The sequence below is a fragment of the Culicoides brevitarsis genome, chromosome 3, assembly GCF_036172545.1.
Source record: "Culicoides brevitarsis isolate CSIRO-B50_1 chromosome 3, AGI_CSIRO_Cbre_v1, whole genome shotgun sequence".
In the NCBI taxonomy this organism is placed as follows: Eukaryota; Metazoa; Arthropoda; class Insecta; order Diptera; family Ceratopogonidae; genus Culicoides; species Culicoides brevitarsis.
This window is the reverse complement of record NC_087087.1, coordinates 29,784,833-29,809,862: the sequence shown is the minus strand read 5'-3', so window position 1 is coordinate 29,809,862 and position 25,030 is coordinate 29,784,833. Positions and strand designations below refer to the sequence as shown.

Sequence of the window (25,030 nt, the reverse complement as noted above, 5' to 3'; positions counted from 1 at the left end):
AGTTTTTGACACAGTTTTTCTCTTGATTTAGTTTTCAAAACAAAACTATGTCAAAGAAAAAATTTTTTTCAGTTTCAATTTTTTTGCAGTTTTGTTTCAATTTTTTTGAAGTTTTGAGTTATAAAATGAATAAAAATGATAAGAAAAATGATCTTCGAAATGCAGTAAAAAAATAAAACATAAAAAACCCGACACTCCTTAAATGAACAACGCCATATCAATCTGACGTCACTATGGATTTCCCCGAACCCCTTAAAGTCACTTGCCTCTCCGAAAAACGAAATTCATCACTTTCATTCGCCTCGTCAGTCACTCACGCAATCGTGAGACGGCTCGCCGCGATAAACGTCACACCCGCAGTGCCAAACGGAATTTTTTTGACAGGCATCTCAACAGAAACTGCTGAAAGAAAGAAAAAAAAAACGGAAAAGGCTCCACCGAAAGTACGGCAAAAATTAATGTAATTAGCGTGAAAAAGGTGAAAAGTGTTGTGCACAAAACCCGTAAAAATCGTTCGTGTCAAGATCGCGCTGAGAATTGCAGCTGAAACAACATGGAAATTATCGAAATTGGACGAACTGTGAATATCAAACGGAGCGATGGTAAGTAATGAGGAAAAAAAAAAGTTTCTTTCTGTGTGTGACGGAGAGAACTCTCCGTTCGAGAAATGATGAAAGTGTAGTTGTGCAAATGGAGTTTCAGCAAAAATTGGGCACAAAATCACAGAAAAGTCGTGAAAATGTGGGGAAAGTCGCAAGACAACGCCGGGAAACGCCTTTGAACGTGTTGATGGGCGACATTTGGCAAAGTTTTAGCATTTTTTTCGAGTAGATAAAAATTATTTCGCGATGATGAGTTCATACAGCGACGAGTATTCTACACAACTACCAAGAGATGTTTTCATACATAACAAAAAAAAAAACCGTTGACTTCATTTATTGTACAATTTTGTTTTTTTTTTTTTGTTATTTTTGTACATTTGTGCTCATGCTACGTCTTGCCCTTACATGGAATCTTGTATTTTTTTCATTAACAAGAAGTCCTTGCAGCAACACAACGTCAGTTTCGTAGTGTTTGTGAGCCATAACGTTGCGTAGGAGGCACTTTTGTCGCGACATGTGTGACTTTTAACCCAGATCCGCGCCGTTTCTTGCTCCATACAGCCTCCGAAAGACCATCCCGTGCCTTTGGAGAAAGTAAAAGAGGCAAAATCCGCACCGTTTGCTACTCAATGAAGCTCAACGAACCGTGCGAGCCGGATCAATACCAAAAATCTCAACAAATTTCGTCTCTGTGTGTGTGTGCGAAGCCATTCACAAGAAAAAACACGAAAAAACTACGCGCCAGTCATGATCGAGATTGTGTTAGTGCTCTACTGGATCGCAAAATGTCTCGAAAAACCCCCAAAATCGCCGCCAAAATACCTCATAAGTGAGTATTTCGATAAGTTTTTTTTTCTCACACACAATCGATCATTCCCAAGAACATTTCCGAAAAAGGCGTTAAGACGCCCATACAACATCGCAACTTGCTCATACGACGACGACGACGTTTTGGTGGTAAAGTCGCTCGTTCGCCGATATCGACAACAACAACAACGAAAGCTGCCCGTAATTTGAGTCAAAAAAAAATTAATTTTTGTGAAGTGTAGCGAGAAAAAAATTAACAATTTAGAGATTAGTGAATTGACTGTGTGTGAAAAGAAACTTTTTTTTTTTTTTCGAGACAACAAACGAGTTGTTGATATGACGGTGGATGACTCATGATCGTTGTTGTGTTTCTCGGTGTCACGCAAGAAAATTATTGAATGTGAATCAGTGCGAGGAACAGTTTCGGCGACAAGTTTTTTTTTATTTTGCGTTTTTCTTTCTTTTGGGTGACCTTGACAATGACCGTTTTAGGCAAATTATTGCTTAGAAATTGATTAAAAATTATGGGTTTGCAAGAAAAATGCGATTTTTATGGATTTTTAGGGCAAAAAATATATTTTTTGCATTTTTGACTTTTTTAAAAAATTAGTTTGGTAAAATTTTGTCTTTGAAAGTGGAGAAAATTTTATTTTCAGTGAAAAAAATGAAATGATCGGGCTTGGTTTTGCTAAAAATGGATAGAAAATCAATAGGATTGTCTTACAAATTTTGAAATTTTATGGAAAAATCCATTTTTTGAACCGAAAATTGCTTAAATTGATGAAAACAGGCAAAAATTGAGCAAAAAAAAATTCAAAATTAAAAAATTCATTTAAAGTTTTTAAATTTCTATTAAAAATTTCCTTTAAAAAATTACTTTAACTTTTAAATTAAAAAAAATTAACCCAAAATTTGATAAAAATTTTTTCTTATGAAGTCACAAGTTTATCATAAGCTGTCAAGATAACAGAAAATAAAGAAAAATTCATTAAAATTCTCGGAAAGTGATTCAAAATCAACAAAAAATGACCTAATGTTGATAAGAAATCATCTAATTTTCCATGAAAGTGAATCAAAAATCCAGATTTTTAACCGAAATACAAAAAAAAATATTAATTGAGTTTTCGATGAACTAAAATTTCTGCAGCGGTACTAAAATTTATAAAAAATAACTAAAAAATTAAAAAAGTCAGAAATAAAAAGTCGGCCAAATTAAAGTAAAAGTAATAAAAATTTGCCTTAAATTTAAATTTAAATGATAAAAATTTGCCTTAAATTAAAAAAATGGACCAAATTTTGTCTAAAAATGAATCTTATATGCTAAAGAAAATTATTTTTTAAAATTTTAGATAAAAAATATAAAAACTGATTAATTTTGTTTAAAATATCAAAAAAATTGACACTTTTTTTAAAGAAACTGACAAGAAAAATACTAAATTTGGCTCGTTTTATTTAAAATATCAAAATAGAAAAATATTTTATAAATTGTTCCCATTTCTATCGATAATCAACTGTTAAATTAATTGAAATGGCGAAAAAAATAATTTATTTTAATTATTGAAAGCTTAAAAAAAATAAAAAAAATTAAAACAAAAAATATTAAATTAATAAATAAAAATTAAATTAATATAAAAATATATTAAACAGTATAAAAAAATATAAAAAATCTTTATAAAATGACTGAATGAAAATTTAAAAAAAATTTTTTTTTTTAATTTTTTTTATACTGTTTAATATATTTTTATATTAATTTAATTTTTATTTATTAATTTAATATTTTTTATTTTAAATTTAAAAATTTTTTTTTCTATTTTAAAAATTAAAAAATGTAAAAAAAATAAAAAAAACATTAAAAATCGATAAAAAAAACTACCTTCAAGACTATATAATTTTCAAAAATTACTTCACAATTACATAACTCGATCAAAAATGAAACAATATCTATTCATGTCTACTGAAATTTTCCCATAATTCAACAAAAACTTGCACAATTTATCAACAAATCCACAGAAAAGATCAATTTTTCAATTTAAAAATAAAAACGTGTCATAAATTTTTTAAAAATTAATGGAAAAAACCCAAAATTTTCTGTAAAAATTAACTTTCGATCACTTAAATTGATCCAATTACCGCTAATTATTTCATTAATTGACCTTTAAATGAGACTTAATCCCCTCAAAAACTTAAATTTTGTCCAAAAAAGGCAATTTCTGTTTCAAAAGTTGTCTTGGTCAAGATCGTGCCGGAAAATGTAATGCACTCAATTTATTCATGTAACGAACGCATCAACATAACATTGACAACGATTTCATAAACAGAACAACACATTATTTATTTATTTATTTTTGAACGAGCAGTTCATCAACCTCCTCGTCATTTCTCGGTACTTACCGCGCGAGTTTTGTGCGTGATTCTAACATTATTCAAACGTCGGCGGCGGAGAGGGGAACACGAGAAATTCTTTTTTGTTTTTTTTTTTTAAATAATTGTCTAACAATTTTCGCTACAGTCGGCCCATTTCAAGCCATGCGCATTCAAAAAATCAACACGTTCATTCAATAAAACGGTTATTTGCTCCATTGCATTCATGCCACTCATCACGTTACGAGAGACGGGTGTGTTTTTTTTTTATTTTACGGAAATGCAATCGTCTGCGACTCTTTCTCTCTTTCACGAACGAATTTGCAACAAAAGACGATTTCTTATCATTTGTTATCAAAAACAAGGAAAAATAGCCGCACGTCAAAGTTTTGTGTTTATTTTGATGAAACGCCGCTGCCCAGACTGCAAGAAGACACGTGACCTTGACCTTCGTTGTGATGCACATTTTAGATGCAGCAAAAATTTCCTGCGCAAAATCGATTGTTTTTGTTGGCGTTTGTTACTTGTGACCCAAAAAAACACAAAATTCCTTGAAAAAAATGGAAATACTTCCTTTAATTGACGATTGTGACACCTTTCCTTATTAAATTAACTTTAATTTGAATGTAAACAAAGGAATTGCCAAATAAATGAAAAAGCATGAGAATCACATGTGCACGAGTTTCGACGAGCTTCCGTACTTGATACAGAAAATTTCATCACATTTTACTGACAACGACGACAACTTGAAAAACAATAAAAAAATTAGAAAGTTGTCGTTAAAAAAAATTAATTTATCGCATTTTCATTTATTTGAACAAACATTCAAAATGTGCATTGGGATCAAGTTAAAATTTTCTTTTTTTTAGCCCAATGCATATTTTGATTTTTTTTCCCATGTCAAATTGTGAATTTTCGTCTTTTAGGAAAATTTTTATTTGAACCCAATTTTTGTTCAAAGTGATATTGGAAAATTTTCGACCCAGTTCACATTTTAGAATTTTTTAATGATTATGTCAACTAAAACAAACCCAGTTAACATTTCAAAATTTCCGCCAAGTTCACATTAAAATCCGAACTTAGTAAAAATTTTGGGCTGTTACCCGTTAAAATTTTTCAAGCATCAGTCAAGTAAAAAATTTTGAAAATTTTAGCCCAGTTAACATTTTGAAATGTCTGCAAAGCATTTATTTGCAATATTAAGTTACAAAAATATTAAATTTTGCTTTAGAATAAATTTTATAAAGTTTCATCCCAATGCACATTATGAAATTTTTAGCCACGTGACATTTTTAAAAAATATAGCAAAACCCAGTTCACATTTTAAAATTTTTCCCAATGCATATTTTGAAATTTTTCCCATGTCAAATTGTGAATTTTTCTTTTTTAGGAAAATTTTAATTTGATCCCAATGCACATTTTGACCAGCCAAGTATAAATTTGAAAGTCTTTAACCCAGTTGACATTTTGAAATTTCTGCCAAGCTTTTATCTGTAATGTTTCTTCAGAAAAATATTGAAATTTGCCTCAGGATGAATTCCTCAGAGTTTCAATCCATTGCACATTTTCAAATTTTCATCCCAAAGCACATTTTAAATTTTTTACCCAATGCACATTTTAAAAATTTTGAATAAATTTGAAATATTCATCAGACAGACAAAAATTCCTGCATAAAAACTTTTTTTTTTTAATTTTCTAAACGTTGTAAAAAAAATGTAATCGCATATTTTTTATAGGAAATCGCGACAACATATCAATACAATCGTTCGTCATTTACTTACTACAACGACAACAAATATAGTAATCGCATCGGAAAACGTTTTTATTTTTATATTTTATTTACTAAACCTGATATTTCTTACTAAAACTTAGTCTCGTGTAAAACTTGATGATAGTTAGTCGAGTCGTAACTTATCAAAAATATCGCAATAAATAAATAAAAGTTCTCAAGAAGTGTAATTCAAAGCCTTTGCCTGACAATTGTCTTTGCATACTCAAACTCTTTGTGGAAATTTTTGTAAAATTAGCTTAAATGCATTAAAAACGTGTGTTTAAATTGCATTTTCAATGTCATTCCAACTAAATGGCAAATCGCGGGAAAATTAGTGTTATTATTTTACTATTTTCCGTCTTTTTTTTCTATGACAATGCGACATCGTATTGATTTTCAAGTCAATTTTTTTGAAAAATACGACAAAATTGGAGTAATAAAAGTTCATTAGATGGAAATTATTGGACGTTTCAAGGGTGAAGAAACGTTTCATTGAACCAAATGTGACAAATTGGTCTGTAAGGTTTATGGGGTGGTTGGTTATGAAAGGTCAAGAAATATTTTATGAGGGTTGGAAAGGCAGTCAAGGGTGACAATTTAGAAGTTGTTTATGGGATAGTAAACGATGAGATTCAACAAAAAAATATTTTTTATTATTTTGGGAGATTTTTCTTTTAAAAACTTCCAATTGAAGTTGAAAAATTTAAAAATAATTAAAATTTAAAAAAAATTTTTTTTTATTTTTTCAAAACAAAAAAAAAAATAAATAAATAAAAGGCACGGAAATTTAGACAAAAATGTAAAAATCTAATTGTTTAAGAAAAATTTTATTGATTTTTTGATTATTTCATACATTTGCAAAAAGTCTTAAAAAGAATCCTTTTATAAAAGAAAAGCGATTTTTGTTTAGGAATTTAATTTTTTTTTAAATTTCAAAGAATTTCAGTCAAAACCATAAAATTTCTTATCATCAAAGTTCGTTTCGATGACTCAATAAATTCCTTTCTATTTATAAAAGTTTCATTTATGAGAATTTCTATATCTTTTACGTCTCTAATTTTTCAAAAATAATGCGCAAAAATTGATGAACAAAGAAACGAAAAATTAAAAAATAAATTAACAGAATTAGAACTGACAAAATTTTTAAAAAATAATTTTAAAGTTTTTTTAATGACTTAAAATAATTTTTTTAATAATTTTTTCTAAATATTTTTTTCTTAATATTTTTTTCTAATTTTTTTTATGAATAATTAAAAAAAATAGTGGAAAAATTTAAAATTTATAGAGAAATTTAATTTTTGGTAAACCAAAAGGAAATTTTTGAAATAAAAAAAGTCCAAATTTGTCAAAACGGACAAGTCGTTCTTGAGATAAAATGAGATTTTTGGGAAATTTCTCATCATAAATTTTTGGAACAACTCATGGGCATTCTTGGTTTCTCTAAAAATCCAAATTCCTTCTTTACACAAACCTTGAATGCCCATTAATTATTCCCATAATAAAAATTTTTCCAAAAATCTTTTTTTATCTCAAGAACGACTTGTCCGTTTTCTCATAAATGGACTTTTTTATCTTGTTTCTTTCAAAAAATTTCCTTCCTGTTTGCCAAAAAATCTATTTCCCTAATTGAGTAAAGTAATTTTTCCTTCCTCTGAATATTCATCGTTTATTTTTATTTCGTTGCTCATTGCTCAACGCACGACACACTTCTTCAGACCTAAAACTGCCAACCGCCCATATCGTGCCAAAAAAAAATACAACTTTGATAAATATTAAAGTAGAGTATTATTGATCAAACTTACTTAACGTACTTCGACAGTGAGTAGTTACCGATTGCTCTCGGCGAGCGCTCTCCTACTAATACGGGGTTCTGTTCTAATAAATTTTTGTATTAATTTTTTTTTCGTGTACGAAACGAAACGAACTTGACAGAAATACAAAATGAATCGAAACAAAAAAAAACTCACCTTTTGTGTGTTAAATGAGTTGTGAAAAGAGCAACAACAGCTGTTGTTATCAGGGAAAAAATATTTTTTTTTTTCAATTTTCGTCTGCACCTGCGATAGAAATGCAATAAAAACAACAAAAAAAGTGAATGGAGGTGATCTAATTTCACCAAAGTAGAGTATGCAAGTCGAGTGCCATGCAAAAATTTTGAAATTTATGCCATCGCCGCCGCGTTGTTTCAGAGCATCGAAAGTGAAAGGAAATCGAAACGAAGTCATTATGCAAAAATAATGCAGAAATAGTGGCAGCAAAAAAAGAGTTTTTCACGTACTTGCCATTCACAAAGTAGCTTAGAATCGCCGCGCCGCAGGAAATACAAAATAAAACGATGGCTTCCTGGTTCAAAAAGCATTTTAGTTGCATCAAACGCGAACCGAGCGTCATTGCATCGAGCAGTGGTCGAAATGTCGTCCTCACGAAAAGTCCAAACAAAAATTGGCGCAGTGATTTAAGTGACACCGAAGACGAAGAAGACACTGTCGATGGCGGCGGCAGCAAAATTCCCATTCACAAAGCTCGTTTAGAGAAAATCATCAAAAATGACTTGAAAAATTCGTCGTTGAAGAAAAATTCGAACGAATATCGGGATTACAGCAAAAACGCCGAAAGTCAATATATTGCGGAGAATTACTTCAAAATGCGGAATAATAGTGTCGCGAAGCAAAATAATCTCGGGAAAAAGATCAAAATTGATGACAATCCGTCACGCGTCGTGATAAGAGCTCCGCCATTGCCACGAGTTATCAATAAAGACGTTTATAATAATAATAGCCAAAACATGAATTTGCAAGAATTGATGAAGAAATTGAGGGCCTGTAATGAGTGTGTGAGCCAGAAACGCATTTGTAAGTGAAATTTTGTAGAAAAAAAAATATAAAAAAAATGTGAATGTGAAAAAAAATTGACTGATTTTTAAAATTTGAGCAAATAATCGTCATTTAAGGTCCTTTAATTATTTGAATTAATTAAAAAAATTAAAAATTAATTAATTAATTAAAAAAAAATAATTAAAAAAATTAATTAAAAAAATTAATGAACGAAGTGAAGAAAATTAGAAATTTTTTAAGTTAAAAAAAATAATTAAAATAAGTTAAATTTTGTAAAAAATTAAAATATTGACCCAAATTCAGTGAAAATTCATTTTTAGTAAATTAAAAAAAAAAAATCATTAAGAATTATTTCAATTTTTAAAATATTTAATTAATTTTTTTTAAATATTTTTGTTAATATAAGTAATTTTTTTTTTATCATAAATTCTCTTATAAATTTAAAATTAATTATTACATTAAATTATTTTTTTTTTAAATTTTATTAATTAATTAAATTAATATTAATATTTTAAAAAAATTTAAAAAAAAAATAAATAAATTAAAATTTAACTTAAACCAAATAAATTTTATTCTAAAATTTAAAATACTAATTTAAAAAAAAATTAAATGAAGTAAAATTAATACTTAATTAATTAATAAAATTTTAAAAAAATAATATAATTTAATAATTAATTTTTAATTTATAAGAGAATTTATGATTAAAAAAAATTACTTATATTAACAAAAATATTTAAAAAAAATTAACTTTTTGAAAATTTTTCATAACAAATAGTCCATGAATTGTTATTTTTTGAAAAACTTTTTGCTGAAGCTTTCAACCTGAAATCATTTTATGATTTTTTAAATGTTTAATTAATTTTTTAAGATGAAAATCAATTTTAATAATTTTTAAAATTATTTTTGTTTAATTATTTAATTAAATTTAATAATATTTTGATTTAAAAAAAATTAATTATTAAAAATTATTTTATTAAATTTAATATTTTTTCAAAAAAAAATAAATAATCAATGAAAGATGTAGTTAATTTAAAATAAAAATAATTTAAATTTAATTTTTTTTTAATTCGTTGAATTAAAAAAAATATATTTTTTATTTTGAAACAAAAAAATAATTTTTATTTTGACTTTTGAGCTCTAAAATTTTTAATTTTTTCTAAAAAATTTTTTGAACAAAAAGTGCTTTTAATGAAAATTACATTTTTGAAAAATATTTTTCTTGATATGAAAAGACAGAAAAATGCAAAAAAAAAAAACTCATAAAAAAATATAAAAAAAACATATCCCACTCCCATATTTCATTGAAACGTTCCACGGAAATGACCAAACAGACGGATACGTATTCAAGGTTAAGCTTGCGAAAGAACTTTTTCTTCTGCAGCACATGCTTAATTATTATTATGAAAGCGCCAAAAACATTGCGTGACCATGTAAAAATCTTACATTCTCCCTCCTACAGTTATCGATTAATATTTTTTTGTGTTATTTAAATAATTTTTTTTTCTCTCGTCATTTGTTGCTTTTTCGTCAAGCCACAAAAAACTTCGCAAGAAAAGTCTCATTTAAATTTATTGATTTTTTTTTTCGTTGCAGGTCGTGTCCATTCTGCCATGGTGTCCAAAGTGAACATGGCCTCGCGATCCGTGACAGTTGAGTGGTACGAGCGTGGCGAAACGAAAGGCAAAGAAGTCGAGCTGGACATGTTGTTGCAACTCAATCCCGATATCTTCAACATTACTGAGCCAGAAATCATTCAGCAACCGCCGCCACAGCCAACAAATTTACAACGAGTGAGTATTTTTTATTAGATGATTTTTTGCGCTAATTAAAAGTAATTAATTAATTAATTAGGGCGATGCGAAAATGTTTTGGATTTTTTTTATTTTTTGAAAAGTTTTTAAAATTGAATTTCTATAATTTTCAATTTTTTATGTCTAAAAATTTAAGAAAAAATTATTTTAATTAAATTTTTTATTTAACTAAATTTTATTTAATTGATTAATTAAATAAAATTTAAAAAAAATAATGAAAAATAAAATTATATTATTTAATTAATTTTTAATAAAATAATGAACTGATTTAAAATTATTTTTTTTTATTTAAAATTTTTAAAATAATTTTTATTTATTTTTTTTATTAATTAAATTAAATAAATATTTTTTTTAATAAATTAATTGAATAAAAATTAAATTAATTAATTAAAATTTTTAAATTATTTTTTTTATAATTAATTTAATTTTTTTTTCTTTTAATTTATAATTTTAAAAATAATAATTTTTTTTTTATTTATTAAATTAAATAAAAAATAAAACTTTGAATTAAATTTAATTTTTAAAAGAAGACTAAAAAATTAAATTAAAAAAAAAATATTTAAATAAAAAAATTATTTATTTTAAATAAATTTCGATAATTTATTTTATTTATTAAAAAATTAAAATTAAATTTAAAAAATATTTAAAAATTAATTTTAATTTAATTTCTTTAATTTTTTTTTTAATTTAAAAAAAAAATCCAAAAAATTTTTAAAAATAGCATCACCCTTAATTGAAAGTAATAAAGCTGCAAGCAAGTGCGAGTAGATCCCATCACAGTAAAAATTGCTCCAAAAGTAACGTAGCTAGACTAAAAATTGATTAATTTTTTTCACGTAAAATCAATATTTCTCACAATTTCGTGCAATTTTTATTTTTTTTTCTTTCACCCGAACTTAACGAATTATTACGAAATGAATGAATTTTTCATAAATAAGCGGAAAGGATTCACAATTTTGTTTATGAACGTTCATTAAGTTGCCATGACGGCGTCTTCATTCGTCGTTGATGTTGCCATGAAAATCTCCCAATTTGTTTTCCTTTTATTTCTTTGGCCATTTTATTTATTGTGCCAGCTCATTTGATCGATTACGTTGCCGCTAAATTAATTATATTTCAAAATTTGTGAGAAAAAATTTTCAAGAGAAAAATTTAAAGTGCCCAAAATGCACTTTTAAAAATTCCAGTGATGTTCAATTTATTTTTTGAATGGAATAACAAAGACATTAATTTCAATGTAAGTTTAATTTTTTTTATAAAGAATTTTTTTTTCGTTACGTGACTCGAGAATTAATCAAATCACGAGTAGTTTTGCATTTTTTTTTTGTTCAACTATTTGAATTATTTTTTGTCGTCGTTCCATCTCATTGCCTCATGATAAAAAAAAATCGATCGAAAACACTTTGCAGCTTTGTTCGTCAGAATTTTTGCCAAAAAAAAAATTAATCAGTTACTAACAAATTCACAAAAATAAAAAAAAAACTCAGGGTTCGTCACAATCATCTCCCGACGATTACGAAGACGAGTTAATCGATGTCGCGGACGAGGAGAATCTCGAGGATCTCGTACCGCAACAAGTCGCAAACAATGCAATTTCCGGTGGTACCTTACCGATTCGCCAAACTAACACAAATACGACGACTAAATCTGCGGTATAGTTGATTGATGATTTTTTTCTCTTACTTCGTTTCTTGATGTTCTTTTTATTGACTGTCTGCATTTTTGTCGCTTCGGAATTTTTTTTTCGAGGAAGTGACTTTGTGAATACACTTTTTTTAGTTTTTTCGAAATTTTTGCTTAAAAAAATTATTTTTTGATAAATTTTTGTCTCTTAAATTTTTTTTTTAACATATTGGTCTGACTTTTTTTTGAATTTTAATAAAAAAAAATATAAAAAAAAAATAAAAATTAAAGAAAAATTTTTTATAAATTAAAAATTAAAAAAAAAATATTTTTTTAGTTTAGTTTGAAAATTTAAAAAAATATTTTTTTAGTTTTTGATTCAAAAAATATTTTTTTAATTTTTTATTTAAAAAAAAAAATATTTTTTAAATTTTTTATTTAATAAAAATCTTTTTTTTTAATTTTTTATTTAAAAAAAAAAAATTTTTTTATTTAAAAAAAATTTTTTATTTAAAAAAAAACAATTTAAAATAAGGTTTTGCCTGTAAATTATTTTTTTAATTTTTCTTAATTTTTTTTTTTTTTTTTTTTTTTTTGATAAATTTTGGTTCAGAAATTTTTTCAAAATTAATTTCAGCCTCTAAAAATTTTTTAAAAATAATTTTAATCTAAAAAAAAATGTTTGATGAATTTTTTCCAAGAAAAATCTATAAAAAAAAATAATTTTTCTTAAAAATGTCACCGAATGGAGTCTCCTAGTTTCTCGTTCGAACTTTTCAATTGAATATTTAGTGTTGCGTGTCTCTTTTTTTCCAATTTTCATTATTTTTGTACATAGATTATCTTCGTTTTCTGTTTATTTTTGGCACCGATATTATTATTTTGCACTGAGCGACACACTTTTTATTTTCACATAGACCTAGATGTTATGAAGCAAATTGTCACGTGCATTTTTAGACACTTTTTAGTTTTATGTATAAAATTAGATATCGATTATCGATGAAAATTTCAATTTTTTATTTTTCTTTAATCTAATCTGATTTTTTTTCTTTTTTTTCGCATGACGTCATTGCAGAATGCAACCCAGGGAGCAATTAGAGTTAGAAATACTGGAATTGTAACTCCACAAATCAATGGTAAGTTTTATTTTTTTTAAAGGAATTTACAGAAATTTTTGGATTTTACACAGCGGCATGAACAAAAATTCGAATTTTCAAAAAAAAAAAGGAATTTTCAACTTTTGTGGTTTGGAAAGGAGATTAAATGACTTTGTTTTGATTCCAGATGTCTATGTTGAAAATTTTTTTCTGTTAGGAAAAAAATTTTTAGGTTAAAAACTAAACATAAAGAAGAAAAATTTATCAATTTTGAGGTTAAAAAGAATTTTTTTTTAAATTTTCAAAAATTTAATTAATTTTTAAAAAAAATTTATTTTAAAAAAGTTAAATGGTCTCTCAAGAACAAAAAAAAAATATTTGAAATTTGACTTAAACTTCAGTTTTTCCTATTAGAGCAACTAAAGAAAATCTTCAAATGACTTGAAATATCAAAAATTTGTGAAAAAATCCATCATAAAAATTTTAAAAAATATTTTTTTCGAATTTTTTACTAAAATTATTCTTAAAATGGTAGAAAATTCTTAAAAAAATATTATTTCCGGGAATTTTTTGTACTTATTGAAGGAAAAATAAGTAAAATTTCTTCTAAAATAAATCATAAACTAACCCAAAAGCGATTAGAATCATTAATTAACCCCAACATCCCTCCGAGAGTTCAACGTCAATTGTCCTATTTCGATGTCAATGACGCTTTTATCGTGTGTTAATTTATTTATTCCGTCTACCTTGTCGTCAATTTTTTTTTTATTTTCCTCACACGATCGACATCCAATTCCTCGTATGACTCAATATTTGCCCATAAATCGCCTTCATCACCTCTCCGTAAAAGGCGAATTCACTCGTCGTCGTGTTCTCCGTAAATGCACAAAAGCAATAATATTAATAAAATAATAATAACGCAGCGCACTTATGATGGTTGGTTGCCAGGGTCACGATAAAAAACATAAACACAACTGCCGTTATAATTACGTATAATTTATGATTTGGAATTCATTAATATAGATGGGACTCGAACGCTTTTCCGACATTGTCCTAAAAAAAAGAGCGAAAAAAAAATAATTGAATGAAATTTTTGGATCAATAAATTTTTTCAAATGAAGATTTTCTTGCATGTCGGGCCAATTTAAAATGACCGAGGAATTCAATGCCAATTTCTATGAATAAATTGTGGTCAGTGACGGAATTAAAATTTTTCGGTATTTAAGCCGCTTTGAAGAATTTTGTTAAAATTTTTGCTTGGTTTGAATTAATTAGAATAAATTTTTGCTTTAAATTAATTTATTTAATTAAAATTAATTTTTATTTTATTTATTTATTTTATTTTATTTAATAAAATTAATTTATTCAATAAATTAATTAATAAAAAAATAAATTAAAAAAAAATAATAAATTTTAATAGAATTTAAATTACTTTTATTTAATTTATTTTAATTAATTTTAGTTTAATAAAATTCATTTTAATTCAATCAATGAAATAATGAAAAAAAAAAATTAAAAAAATATTTAAAAAATAAAAATAAATAAATTTTAAAAATTTTAGTTAATTTAATATAAAATTTTTGAGACTTAAGGTCTTTTAGAATTTTGTTAATTTTTTTTTTCTTGGTTTTAATCAATAAGAAAAATTTTTAGGTTTTAATTTAATTCAAATTCAAAAATTAAAAAAATAATTTTTATTAAAAATTAATTTTAATTAATTTTTATTATTTAAAATTAAATAAAAAATTAAATTAAAATAAAAAAAAAATAATAAAAAATTATTTTTAATTTTTTTTTTTTTTTTTTTTTTTTTTTAAATTTTTAAAAAAAAAATTTTTAAAAATTAAAAAAAAAAATCCTAAATCCGCTACTGATACTATGCTGAATGAATGACGGAAGCCTGGAAAAAAAAACATCGAAACATATCATTATTTAAGTAAATTGTACGTCGCGGCGCCACACACCAACGTACGAGGATAACGTGAAAAACGCAAAAGGGACAAAGAAAAAATGTTATAGGTTAATGCTAATTTTACTCAAGTTCATTAATTCATATTTGAGTGGGATTTCACTGCACTCAGTTCCTTCGTCGTGAGTGTGAGATTTTTTCCGTAGAAAAAAAAAATCTAAAAAAATTCTTGTAATTTTTGTCGTGAGTAAATAATTGAGCAACAAGGTGACTGAACTTTACTTGTTCTTTATTTTTTTGTGTGTTGAATTGTTTGTACAAGAGAGAGAAAATTGAAATTGTTTCCTCAATTGCACACGAGTCAGGAGCCACTGTTGTGGGGTTATTGCCTTTATTGATTGGAAAAGTCTGTGTGAAGAAATTTTTGTACGTTCCGTTACTGTTGCTTCTTGTTAGTTGAGTTGTTCAGTTCGTTTGATATTTTCTTTTAAATAAATTATTTATTTATTTACAAAAAAAAATCATGCTTGAATGGTTGATGAGACTGCTCAAGCCGCTGTGTAAGATTCTGAAAAAGGATTCTGTGAAAAATTTATTGAAAAAAGAAATTTTATTAAAATTTTATTTTTTTTTAGCAGGGCGTTCAACTAGATCTAACGTACAGCCAATCCAAGTGCAGCAAACAAACGGACAAGATCACTCGGAAAATATTCCTCCTCCGACTTCGGTGAAGCAAAGAGTAAGGATTTCATCTGAATTATTAATTTTTTATGCATTTCGAAGAAAAAAAAAATTATTTAAATTTATGTATGAAAATTTTGTAAATGTGCATTGGGTTTTTTTTATTTTTTTGAGAAATTTCATTTTTTTTTAATTTTGGGTGAATTTTTAAATACAAAATGTGGATTAGAGCGAAAATTTAAATTATGCTTTGGGTCGAAAGTAAAGAAAAAATCGTTCTGGGTTAAAATTTAGAATTTGCATTGGGTCAAAAATCAAATTTTAGATATTTTTTACAAAATTTTACAGAAATTTTTAGTGAATTTTGGATTCAACCCTTATTTTGGAATTTTAAGCAAAATTTTATTTAAAAATTCTCGACTCAAAGCTAATTTTTCTGTTAATTTTTGACCCAATGAACATTTCAAAAAAAATCCCAGTTCAAATTTTATGAGTTTCGAGATAAAAAATAATTTTTGATTCATATTTTAAAGCTTGTTTATCAATTTTGAACCCAATGCACATTTTTTTTTAAATTTGCCCCAATCCAAATTATAAGTTTTTGCCCAATGCACATTTTGTAACTAAAAATGTATTTCTTCAGTCAATATTAGTTATAAGTTCATGTCTAAAAGAAAATTTTTCCTATTTTCAACCTAATGAGAATTTTTTACAAAATTTGCCCCAATGCGAATTTTGATTTTTCGCCCAATGCACAATTTGGAATTAAAAATGTGATTTTTGAGTCAATTTTAGTTATAAATTCATGTCTAAAGGCAAATTTTTTAAATTTTTGTCCCAATACACTTTTTAAAAATTTCGACCCAATGCACATTTTGAAACAAAAAAATGCTCTAAAAATAATTTTAACAAAATCTAAAGTCAAACTTCATTAATTTTTGTAATTTTTCTCACATTTTTAATGAAAATTCAAAATTTTTAATAAAATTTCTTTATATTTTTACTTTTAGGTTGCTAATAATCGCGCCACAATTAATAGTAACACTCAAAACACGCAAAACATGACCACCGCCATTACAAGCAATGCAGGACAACGTCGCTCGTATGTCGTGAAGGAAGTGGAAAAGCTAAAGGAGAACCGCGAAAAGCGTCGTGCCCGCCAAGCGGAACTAAAGGAGGAAAAAGTCGCACTGATGAACATGGATCCGGGCAATCCGAATTGGGAGCTTGCTGCCATGATACGCGACTATCAGAGCAGTGTCGAATTTCGACCCTTGGTCGATGGGATTCCCGTGAAGACGCAACAAATTACGGTTTGTGTGCGAAAACGCCCAATTTCGCGCAAAGAAGCGACACGCAAAGAGTTGGATGTTATTTCGGTGCCGAGTAAGGATTCGCTTTTAGTGCACGAGCCGAAAACGAAGGTCGATCTCACGAAATATTTGGAAAATCATAAATTTCGCTTCGATTATGCTTTCGATGATACATGCTCGAACGAGTTGGTTTACAAATATACGGCAAAGCCCTTGGTTCAGACGATTTTCGAAGGCGGCATGGCAACGTGCTTCGCTTACGGTCAAACAGGTAGCGGCAAAACGCACACGATGGGCGGCGAATTCAGTGGCAAAATCCAAGACTGCAAGGGCGGCATCTACGCCATGGCGACAAAAGACGTTTTCCACTATTTGCGAAGTCCGAAGTACGCGCACTTGAATCTCGTCGTGTCCGCCAGCTTCTTCGAGATTTACAGCGGCAAAGTTTTCGACTTGTTGGCGAACAAGCAAAAATTACGCGTTCTCGAGGATGGCAAGCAACAAGTGCAAGTTGTCGGTTTGACGGAAAAAGTCGTCGATTCCGTCGAAGAGGTCCTCAAACTCATCCAGCACGGCAACGTGACACGCACTTCGGGACAAACATCGGCGAACGCCAACTCTTCCAGATCGCATGCAGTATTTCAGATCGTGGTACGGCCCATGGGCTCCACAAAAATCCACGGAAAATTCTCCTTTATCGATTTGGCGGGCAACGAACGTGGCGCCGACACGTCGTCCGCGAATCGACAAACGCGCATGGAAGGTGCGGAAATCAACAAGTCGCTGCTTGCCCTGAAGGAGTGCATTCGGGCGTTGGGACGTCAAAATGCGCATTTACCATTCCGCGTTAGCAAGTTGACGCAAGTGCTGAGGGACTCGTTTATCGGCGAGAAGAGTCGCACGTGCATGATTGCGATGATTTCGCCGGGCCTGAATTCGTGCGAACACACGTTGAATACGTTGCGGTATGCGGATCGCGTCAAGGAACTTGTGCCGTCAGATCCGTCGGAGAGATTGGACGATGTCGAGCCCATGGAAAGTGATGAACCCAAAAATGGGGGAATGAATGAAGGAGATTTGGCGGCATTAAGATCACTCAATGTAAGTTTTTGCATGTGAATTTTTTTTATTAATCAAATATTTTCACTTTTTTTCGTGCATTTCTCAAAATTTTTGGAAAAAAAAATCAGAAGAAAAAATAAAAATTATTGGCAAAAACGAGAATTTTTGACTTTTTAATTGAAAACGAAATAAAAAAAATCGATTTTAAATTTATTTAAATTTATTTTTTTTTTATTTTATATTTTATTTTAATTTTTTTTTATTTTAAATTTTATTAATTTATTTAATTTTAATTATTTAAATTTAATTTAGCTTCTTTTATTGATTTTTCTTTTATTTAATTTATTTTTTTTAAATTTTTTTTATATTTTTTTTTTTTAATTTTTTTAATTTAATATATATTTTTTTTTTTGAGCTTAATTAAATTTTTCTCCCAATTTCTTCAAAATTGAATTTGAAAATAATTTTAATTTAATTAATTTTTTTATTTAAAAAAATTTTCTTTTCATGAATTTTAAGTAATGAAAAAAAATTACATAAAAAAAGATTTTAAAAAAATTTTTGTCAATTTATTCAATTTTGTCTTTCGTCAAATCGAAATATTTCTTCTTTGGATTCCAATTTTAATTCAATATAAGAAATTTTAATAAATAAAATAAATGAATCAAAAAATTAAATTAATTTAATTAAATTTAAATAAATAAATTTTAAATAATGAATTTAAAAAATATAATTTTCAAAAATTTTAAATATTAAAATTAATTAAATTATTGTAATTTAATTATTATTTTAATTAAAATTTAATTATTCAATTAATTAAAAAAAAAATAAATAAATTATTATTTTTGTAAAGTATAAAAAAAATTAGAAATTTATTAAAAAAGATATATCTTTATGAAAAAAGTGAAAATATTTAATAAAATCGCCTAAAAACCTTAAAATAATTAAATTTTCTTATAAATTCAGGAACACGACATGTCAGTAGAGCTATTTCAACAACACGCAGCTATCTCAGAACTACAACAATGCGAGGAGGAGCTAATCGATCAACACAAATTGATGAATGAATTCCTGCAAAAATTCATTCCCGAATCTCAAAGCCTTTATGACCAAACAAACTTTGTGGATTACGATCAGGATTGTAAGTTTTTCTCACTAAAACCTCATTAAAACTCAAATTCTTACTAAAATTCATCAAAAAATTTCAGCTTATTGCAAACGAGGCGAAGAACTTTTCACACAACTGGCTGACCTGGCTACTGCGTGCAAAGACTTGATGGTCGATTTCCGTGCAAAACTCGCAAACGAGGAAATGGTAGCAACAAAAATCAAACCGGGAAAACGATAGACATGAAAAATTTTCAAAAAATTTAGAACAAACAAAAAATTGCTTTTAAATCCTTTTACGAAAAAACAAAAAAAAACCAACAATCCCGTGTGTGATTTTCGATTTGTCAAATAAATTGTCTCACTATGTATTTGAAGCGATGCAGCTGATATTCATAATTTTTTTTTATAATTTTTACTATTTACTACTAACAAACCAATGAAGACTAAAAACGTTCGATAAAAAGCAATTTTTGATTGATTTAAAAAATAACTATAAAAAAATGCCTAGAAATGCGCTTAATAAATAATAATATTGATGATAAAAAAAGATCGTTGCTGTAAAAAATTTGAATGTGGCGATATTTATTTTTTCTAATATGAAATCGTGGCTTTTTGTTGCCGTTTGAGTGGATTAATAAATAATAATTAAAAAAATTACTAATAAAATCATTATAAATATAAAATATAAGAAATGTTAATAATAATAAATAATAAACAAAAACCACTTATTTTTGCTGTCAAATCATTAAAAATATTCAAATTTGTACAAAATAACGCAAAATTACTAAAAAAAAAAGTTAATCTCAAAATTAAGAAGAACAAAAAAAATTACGTTAAGATCTTTGTATTATTATTAATTATTATTATTATTAAATATTTTTTATTATCATAATAAACGTGATAAAGATTTTTGACCAGTGACTAAAAAATCTCTCTTTTGACGCGCGATTTTTCCTTAAAAACTGACAAACGCACTAAAAGTTTTTTTTTCTTTAATTTTTAATTTTTTCTGTTTTACCCATAAAACACTTTCCTAATTTTTACTTTTATTATATACATACATTTATATTATATTATATATGTTTAACTATCATTATCTACATTTATTAATGTTATTAGTCAGCTTTTCTTTAAGTTTAACTAAAAAAAGGAACTTGTTTATTATTAAAGTATTGCATGATGAACAAAACAACAAAATAGATCTAAAAAAGTTACAATTGTAGAAAAAAAGACAAAATACGACCATCCTTCCTTTTAATTTTTTTATATTATGTTTTGTTATTTAATTATTTTTTTTCATGTTTCATTTATCGACCAGTCAAATCATATCAAAATTCATTCATTCTATTCATTCAAAAAAATTGTATAACTTAGCCAAAAAAAAATTACGATCATTTCTCATCATCAGTTAATTTAAATAATTTAATAAACAAAAAAAAAAAAGAAATACAATGGATACAATGTTTGATATAAAAATAATAATAAATAAAGAAAACTATAATGAAAAAAAAAGAAATGTTGGTTTGTTATGGACAATGTGGTAACTCGGGGCAACGCGATTCAAATTTTTTCGAACAGATGGAATTTTATTGGTGTTCTGCTATTAATAAATTCGTTGTTCAAATACAAGTAATAAAGTTGCTCTATTTCGCTCAGCGAGTTACTTTTAATGAGCAGGAACATGAAAGGTAAAGGAATTTGTGAAAAGTCATCGTTAAAGAATTTTCGATTATAAAAGCGCTTTTTGTTTAAAATTTTGTAAAAAAAAAAGTTACTCCAAATTTTAAAGTTTTTCATTATTTTTAAATTAAAGTAAAATTTAACAAAAAATGAATAAATAAAAAATTCTAAATTTTTGTAAGAAGAAAAGATGTAAGCGAAAAAATTGATGAAAAAAAATTTCAGTCAAAATCCTCTTATTATGAGGGCTCACATACCGATTTTTCAAAATTAAGCTAGATCACGGTTCTCCGTCTCAAATTGAAGGTTTTGATGTTAGAAACAACTTTTGTTTTGGACTTTTTCTAAATTTTGCGTTTTCGATGTACAGGAGCCATTTAAAGATGTTAGCAAAAAAAATTGATGAAAAAAAATTTAAGTCAAAATCCTCTTATTATGAGGTCAAAATCCTCTTATTATGAGGGCTCACATACCGATTTTTCAAAATTTTTTCAACTTTTGTAGATCACGGTTCTCCGTCTCAAATTGAAGGTTTTGATGTTAGAAACAACTTTTGTTTTGGACTTTTTCAAAATTTTGCGTTTTCGATGTACAGGAGCCATTTAAAGATGTTAGCAAAAAAAATTTGATGAATTCTTAAAGTGTTGAAAAATAGAATTTAGTGCAATTGCTATAAAAAAATTTAAGTCAAAATCTAGATCTCTCTCAAAATGAAGGTTTTGATGTTAGAAACAATGTTTTGGACTTTTTCTAAATTTTGCGTTTTCGATGTACAGGAGCCGATGTTTTTTCTTATTATGAGGGCTCACATTAACAACGATTTTTCAAAATTAAGCTAGATCACGGTTCTCCGTCTCAAAATGAAGGTTTTGATGTTAGAAACAACTTTTGTTTTGGACTTTTTCAAAATTTTGCGTTTTCGATGTACAGGAGCCATTTAAAGATGTTAGCAAAAAAAATTTAAGTCAAAATCCTCTTATTATGAGGGCTCACATACCGATTTTTCAAAATTTTTTCAACTTTTGTAGATCACGGTTCTCCAGCTCAAATTGAAGGTTTTGATGTTAGAAACAACTTTTGTTTTGGACTTTTTCAAAATTTTGCGTTTTCGATGTACAGGAGCCATTTAAAGATGTTAGCAAAAAAAATTGATGAAAAAATATTTAAGTCAAAATCCTCTTATTATGAGGGCTCACATACCGATTTTTCAAAATTTTTTCAACTTTTGTAGATCACGGTTCTCCGTCTCAAAATGAAGGTTTTGATGTTAGAAAAACTTTTGTTTTGGACTTTTTCAAAATTTTGCGTTTCCGATGTACAGGAGCCATTTAAAGATGTTAGCAAAAAAAATTGATGAAAAAAAATTTAAGTCAAAATCCTCTTATTATGAGGGCTCACATACCGATTTTTCAAAATTTTTTCAACTTTTGTAGATCACGGTTCCTCAGCTCAAATTGATTCTGAGATTTAAAATATAATTTACAAATAGAATTTAGTGCAATTGCTCTAAAAAAATTGATGAAAATAGTGAAAAACCTACACGAATGGTTTGTCATTAAATTTGAGATTAATTTTCGAATAAAAAAAAATTAAAAATTTATGAAAAATGTAAAATTTTTTGAAAATTTTGAAATTTATTTGACTTAAGTCAAAGTAAAAATTTTTTTCCAATTGACTTAAGACTTTTACTTAAGCTTAAGTAATTAAGCTGAATTGATGTCCTTGCTTTTTAGTTTAGTCAGGTCTATTAATTTCAATGGAAGATTTATGTATCTCTTAATAAATTCACACTCATGATGTCTGACGACTTACCTTAAAAAAAGTGATTTATATCAAAGAGCTTCTAACCAAAAAAATACTTACACCAATGTCTGTTCATGCAAGAACATTTTTCATGTCTCGAGAAGAAATCAGATACGCTTCACTTGTACTCGTCTCCAACAATATTATTCAAATGATTTATCGCCGTAGAGAAATTGATGATTCGGAAAGTAATGTCAAAACTCACCTTCTATTGAAAACTTCTCAATGTTAATTTTTTGAGTTCTATATCCAAAATTACAACTCAAAACGCAATTCCCTTAAGATTTCTTCAATTTCGCATGAAATCCATCAAAAATTTTCCAGACAGACTTTCAAACCCCAATGGAGCCATTTCCCCCCAACCATTTCCCGCCGTTAGAGTAAAACGAATGCATTATATCCATCCATTCATTCACAGTTTTCGACATTTCAAACGCGCCTATATACGATTTTGTCATGCCATTAATAACCCAGGCTGGTTATAGTTATTTTTTGTGTCACGCTAATATTTTATGAGATCATCGAGTTTTTTTTCGTGTGTTGTTCTCTCACATGTAGTATGATGTTACTTGTGAGGTTTCATTCGTGCGATACGATACGCACATAAATATCAAACAAAAACAAAACAATATAGATTCCGAATAAAGCAATGCAACATTAGGTTTTTTAGTCGTTGTACGGAAACTAAATTAAATCGAACGAATAAATTGAAGTTCATCGTATTTTTTGTAAATTTTGTGATAAATACGAATTGTGAGTAACTGAAAAAAATTAAAATTCAAGTGATTATTAAAAATTTTTAAATAAATAGGATTACATCATGTTACCGAATCCCAAAAAATACGAAGTTAAACCAAAAAGAGGCCGAAAACGATGGTTAGAGTTATTCGCAGTGAATTTGCTCATCGTTTTGATAATATTATAAAATGGATTCCTTGAGTTTATTTTGAAATTTTTTCCTAAGCGATAAGAAATAAATCTAACTTTTTACTTATTATACGGGTGAATTTGATTCGCTGCCTTGATATTTGTCTTGATCGCAGACGGAGCTCTGCCCATTGCTTGAGGCGGCATTTGAGGAGGTCCCGTAGGTCGTGGCGGCATCATTTGTTGCATTCCCGGAGGCATAATTACAGGTTTAATGCCCTTACCTAAGCTAATTGCCGCGACAAGAGCATTTGTATCTGCCACGGAGGAAGTTTGTTGCATTGCGCTTCGTTGCTGTGACTCCGATTCCCATTCTTCGCGCGCCTTATTTATCAGTTCAAAGACATGCGTCACAACTTTGTTGTATTGCGCGACATTTTTCAGTGCGGTTTCCGCTGCGAGATTATTCGCTTTTTGCTCGTATTGCAACATTCGTTGTTCAGCGGCGGGATCTGGTTTTGTTCGCAAGTAATCCGGAACCAAGTCATGTGAAAAAACTGGAATTCGACCTTCGGTGAGTTGCCATAAAGCCTCATCTCTCTCGGGAGAAAGCATCAGGGGAAGCACAGTAAGCGAACGGAGTGGCGATAGGACATCGTGTGACAAAATTTTTGACAATCCAGTGAGCTAAAATCAGAAAAAAGTTAAAAACGAATAAAAATCAAGGCAAAAAAGGACTTACATGACTCGAAATCAGCGCAAAATTGTCCAAAAAAGTCGGCCAATTGATAGTTTCGTGTTCAGTTTCCAACTTTTGAATCATAGAACCGATAGATTGTTTCAAGTCGTTCAAGCGGTTCAAGATCATGTCCAGAAATACTTCGAGTTGCTTTTCTTCACGCTGCATGATGATTTTTTCCCGTAAATCCTTCAAAAAGTAAAATTAATTGAATTGCGAGAAAATCGTAAACAAGCGTTCAACAATCAGCTGATCGAATTTTGCCATCACGCTAATTCAAGTTTTTGTTGGAAAAATTTCTCCGCAAGAGGGCGTGACTTACTGAAGTGTTTCAGGGAATGAAAAATCAATTTTTCGTTGCATTCGTGGAAATACAGTACAAAATAAGTTGAATTAGAAAAAGGTAATTTTTCAATTTTTTTAGGGTAGCCTGATGAACTTGCATTTAACTGGGGAGATGTGTTGCGAAATTAATGTTTTGGTAAGTTGTTCTATTTTTTTTTAAATGGAAAGTTTTTCTAAAATTATTTTAAAGGAAATTTATTTAAAGGTTATTTCAATTGAAAATTTGTTTTAAAATTCTTAAAATAACAATTTTTCAAAAATTCTTGGATTTAAGAGTTTTTTCAAATTTAAAATTATTCTGAAACGTTTTCAAAGAAAGATTTGCTTTAAATTTTTTTTAATTAAGAATTTGTTCTAAAATTGTTTTAATTTTAAATTTGATTAAAAAATAATAAAATTTAAATTTTTTATAAAAAGAAAATTTCTCTAAAAATGTTTTAATGCATATTAGTTTAAAATTTTTTCAATTAAATTTTTTTTCTCAAATTATTTCAATTAAAAATATTTTTTTAAAATTATTCCATTCTAAAAATTTGAATTTTCAGTCAATTATTTGTTCTAAAAATCTTATAAAGAAAAATTTTCGAAATTTCTTAAAATTAAAATTTTTTTAAA

General features: G+C 27.3%; 2 protein-coding genes and 1 long non-coding RNA gene across 8 annotated transcripts; 2 read left to right on the top strand and 1 right to left on the bottom strand.

Moving 5' to 3' along the window:
• The first annotated feature begins 397 nt into the window (after positions 1-397).
• Positions 398-19,345, top strand: LOC134834047 (kinesin-like protein Klp10A). 6 transcript variants are annotated; one of them, XM_063848567.1, is made up of 9 exons: positions 5,655-5,725; positions 7,731-8,393; positions 9,969-10,165; positions 11,674-11,838; positions 12,885-12,945; positions 15,454-15,554; positions 16,507-17,910; positions 18,838-19,012; positions 19,080-19,345. In XM_063848567.1, exons 2-9 carry the CDS (start codon positions 7,877-7,879, stop codon positions 19,217-19,219), a joined length of 2,760 nt encoding a protein of 919 aa, XP_063704637.1. In that variant the 5' UTR covers positions 5,655-5,725; positions 7,731-7,876; the 3' UTR covers positions 19,220-19,345. The 6 variants fall into 6 exon arrangements, with proteins under 6 accessions (XP_063704640.1, XP_063704637.1, XP_063704635.1 ...); XM_063848565.1 differs by having other exon boundaries at positions 15,451-15,554; XM_063848566.1 differs by having other exon boundaries at positions 5,661-5,787; positions 15,451-15,554.
• A 3,648-nt stretch (positions 19,346-22,993) lies between these two features.
• On the top strand, positions 22,994-23,461 carry LOC134834219 (uncharacterized). Its single transcript, XR_010162154.1, has 2 exons — positions 22,994-23,217; positions 23,276-23,461. It is a non-coding gene; the product is annotated as an uncharacterized LOC134834219 (long non-coding RNA).
• LOC134834218 (mediator of RNA polymerase II transcription subunit 8) lies at positions 23,332-24,345 on the bottom strand. The gene is made up of 2 exons (XM_063848804.1): positions 24,074-24,345; positions 23,332-24,018 (listed from the first exon to the last, which is right to left on the bottom strand). Exons 1-2 carry the CDS (start codon positions 24,236-24,238, stop codon positions 23,452-23,454), a joined length of 732 nt encoding a protein of 243 aa, XP_063704874.1. The 5' UTR covers positions 24,239-24,345; the 3' UTR covers positions 23,332-23,451.
• Between the last annotated feature and the right edge of the window lie 685 nt (positions 24,346-25,030).

Coding starts and splice junctions, on each gene's coding strand:
- LOC134834047 (XM_063848565.1), top strand. CDS start 7,877: ATGGCTTCCTGGTTCAAAAAGCATTTTAGTTGCATCAAACGCGAACCG. Junction 12,946..15,450: donor TGTAACTCCACAAATCAATG/GTAAGTTTTATT, acceptor ATTTTTTTTTAG/CAGGGCGTTCAACTAGATCT. Junction 15,555..16,506: donor CGACTTCGGTGAAGCAAAGA/GTAAGGATTTCA, acceptor TTTTACTTTTAG/GTTGCTAATAATCGCGCCAC.
- LOC134834218 (XM_063848804.1), bottom strand. CDS start 24,238: ATGCAGCGTGAAGAAAAGCAACTCGAAGTATTTCTGGACATGATCTTG. Junction 24,019..24,073: donor TTGCGCTGATTTCGAGTCAT/GTAAGTCCTTTT, acceptor TTCTGATTTTAG/CTCACTGGATTGTCAAAAAT.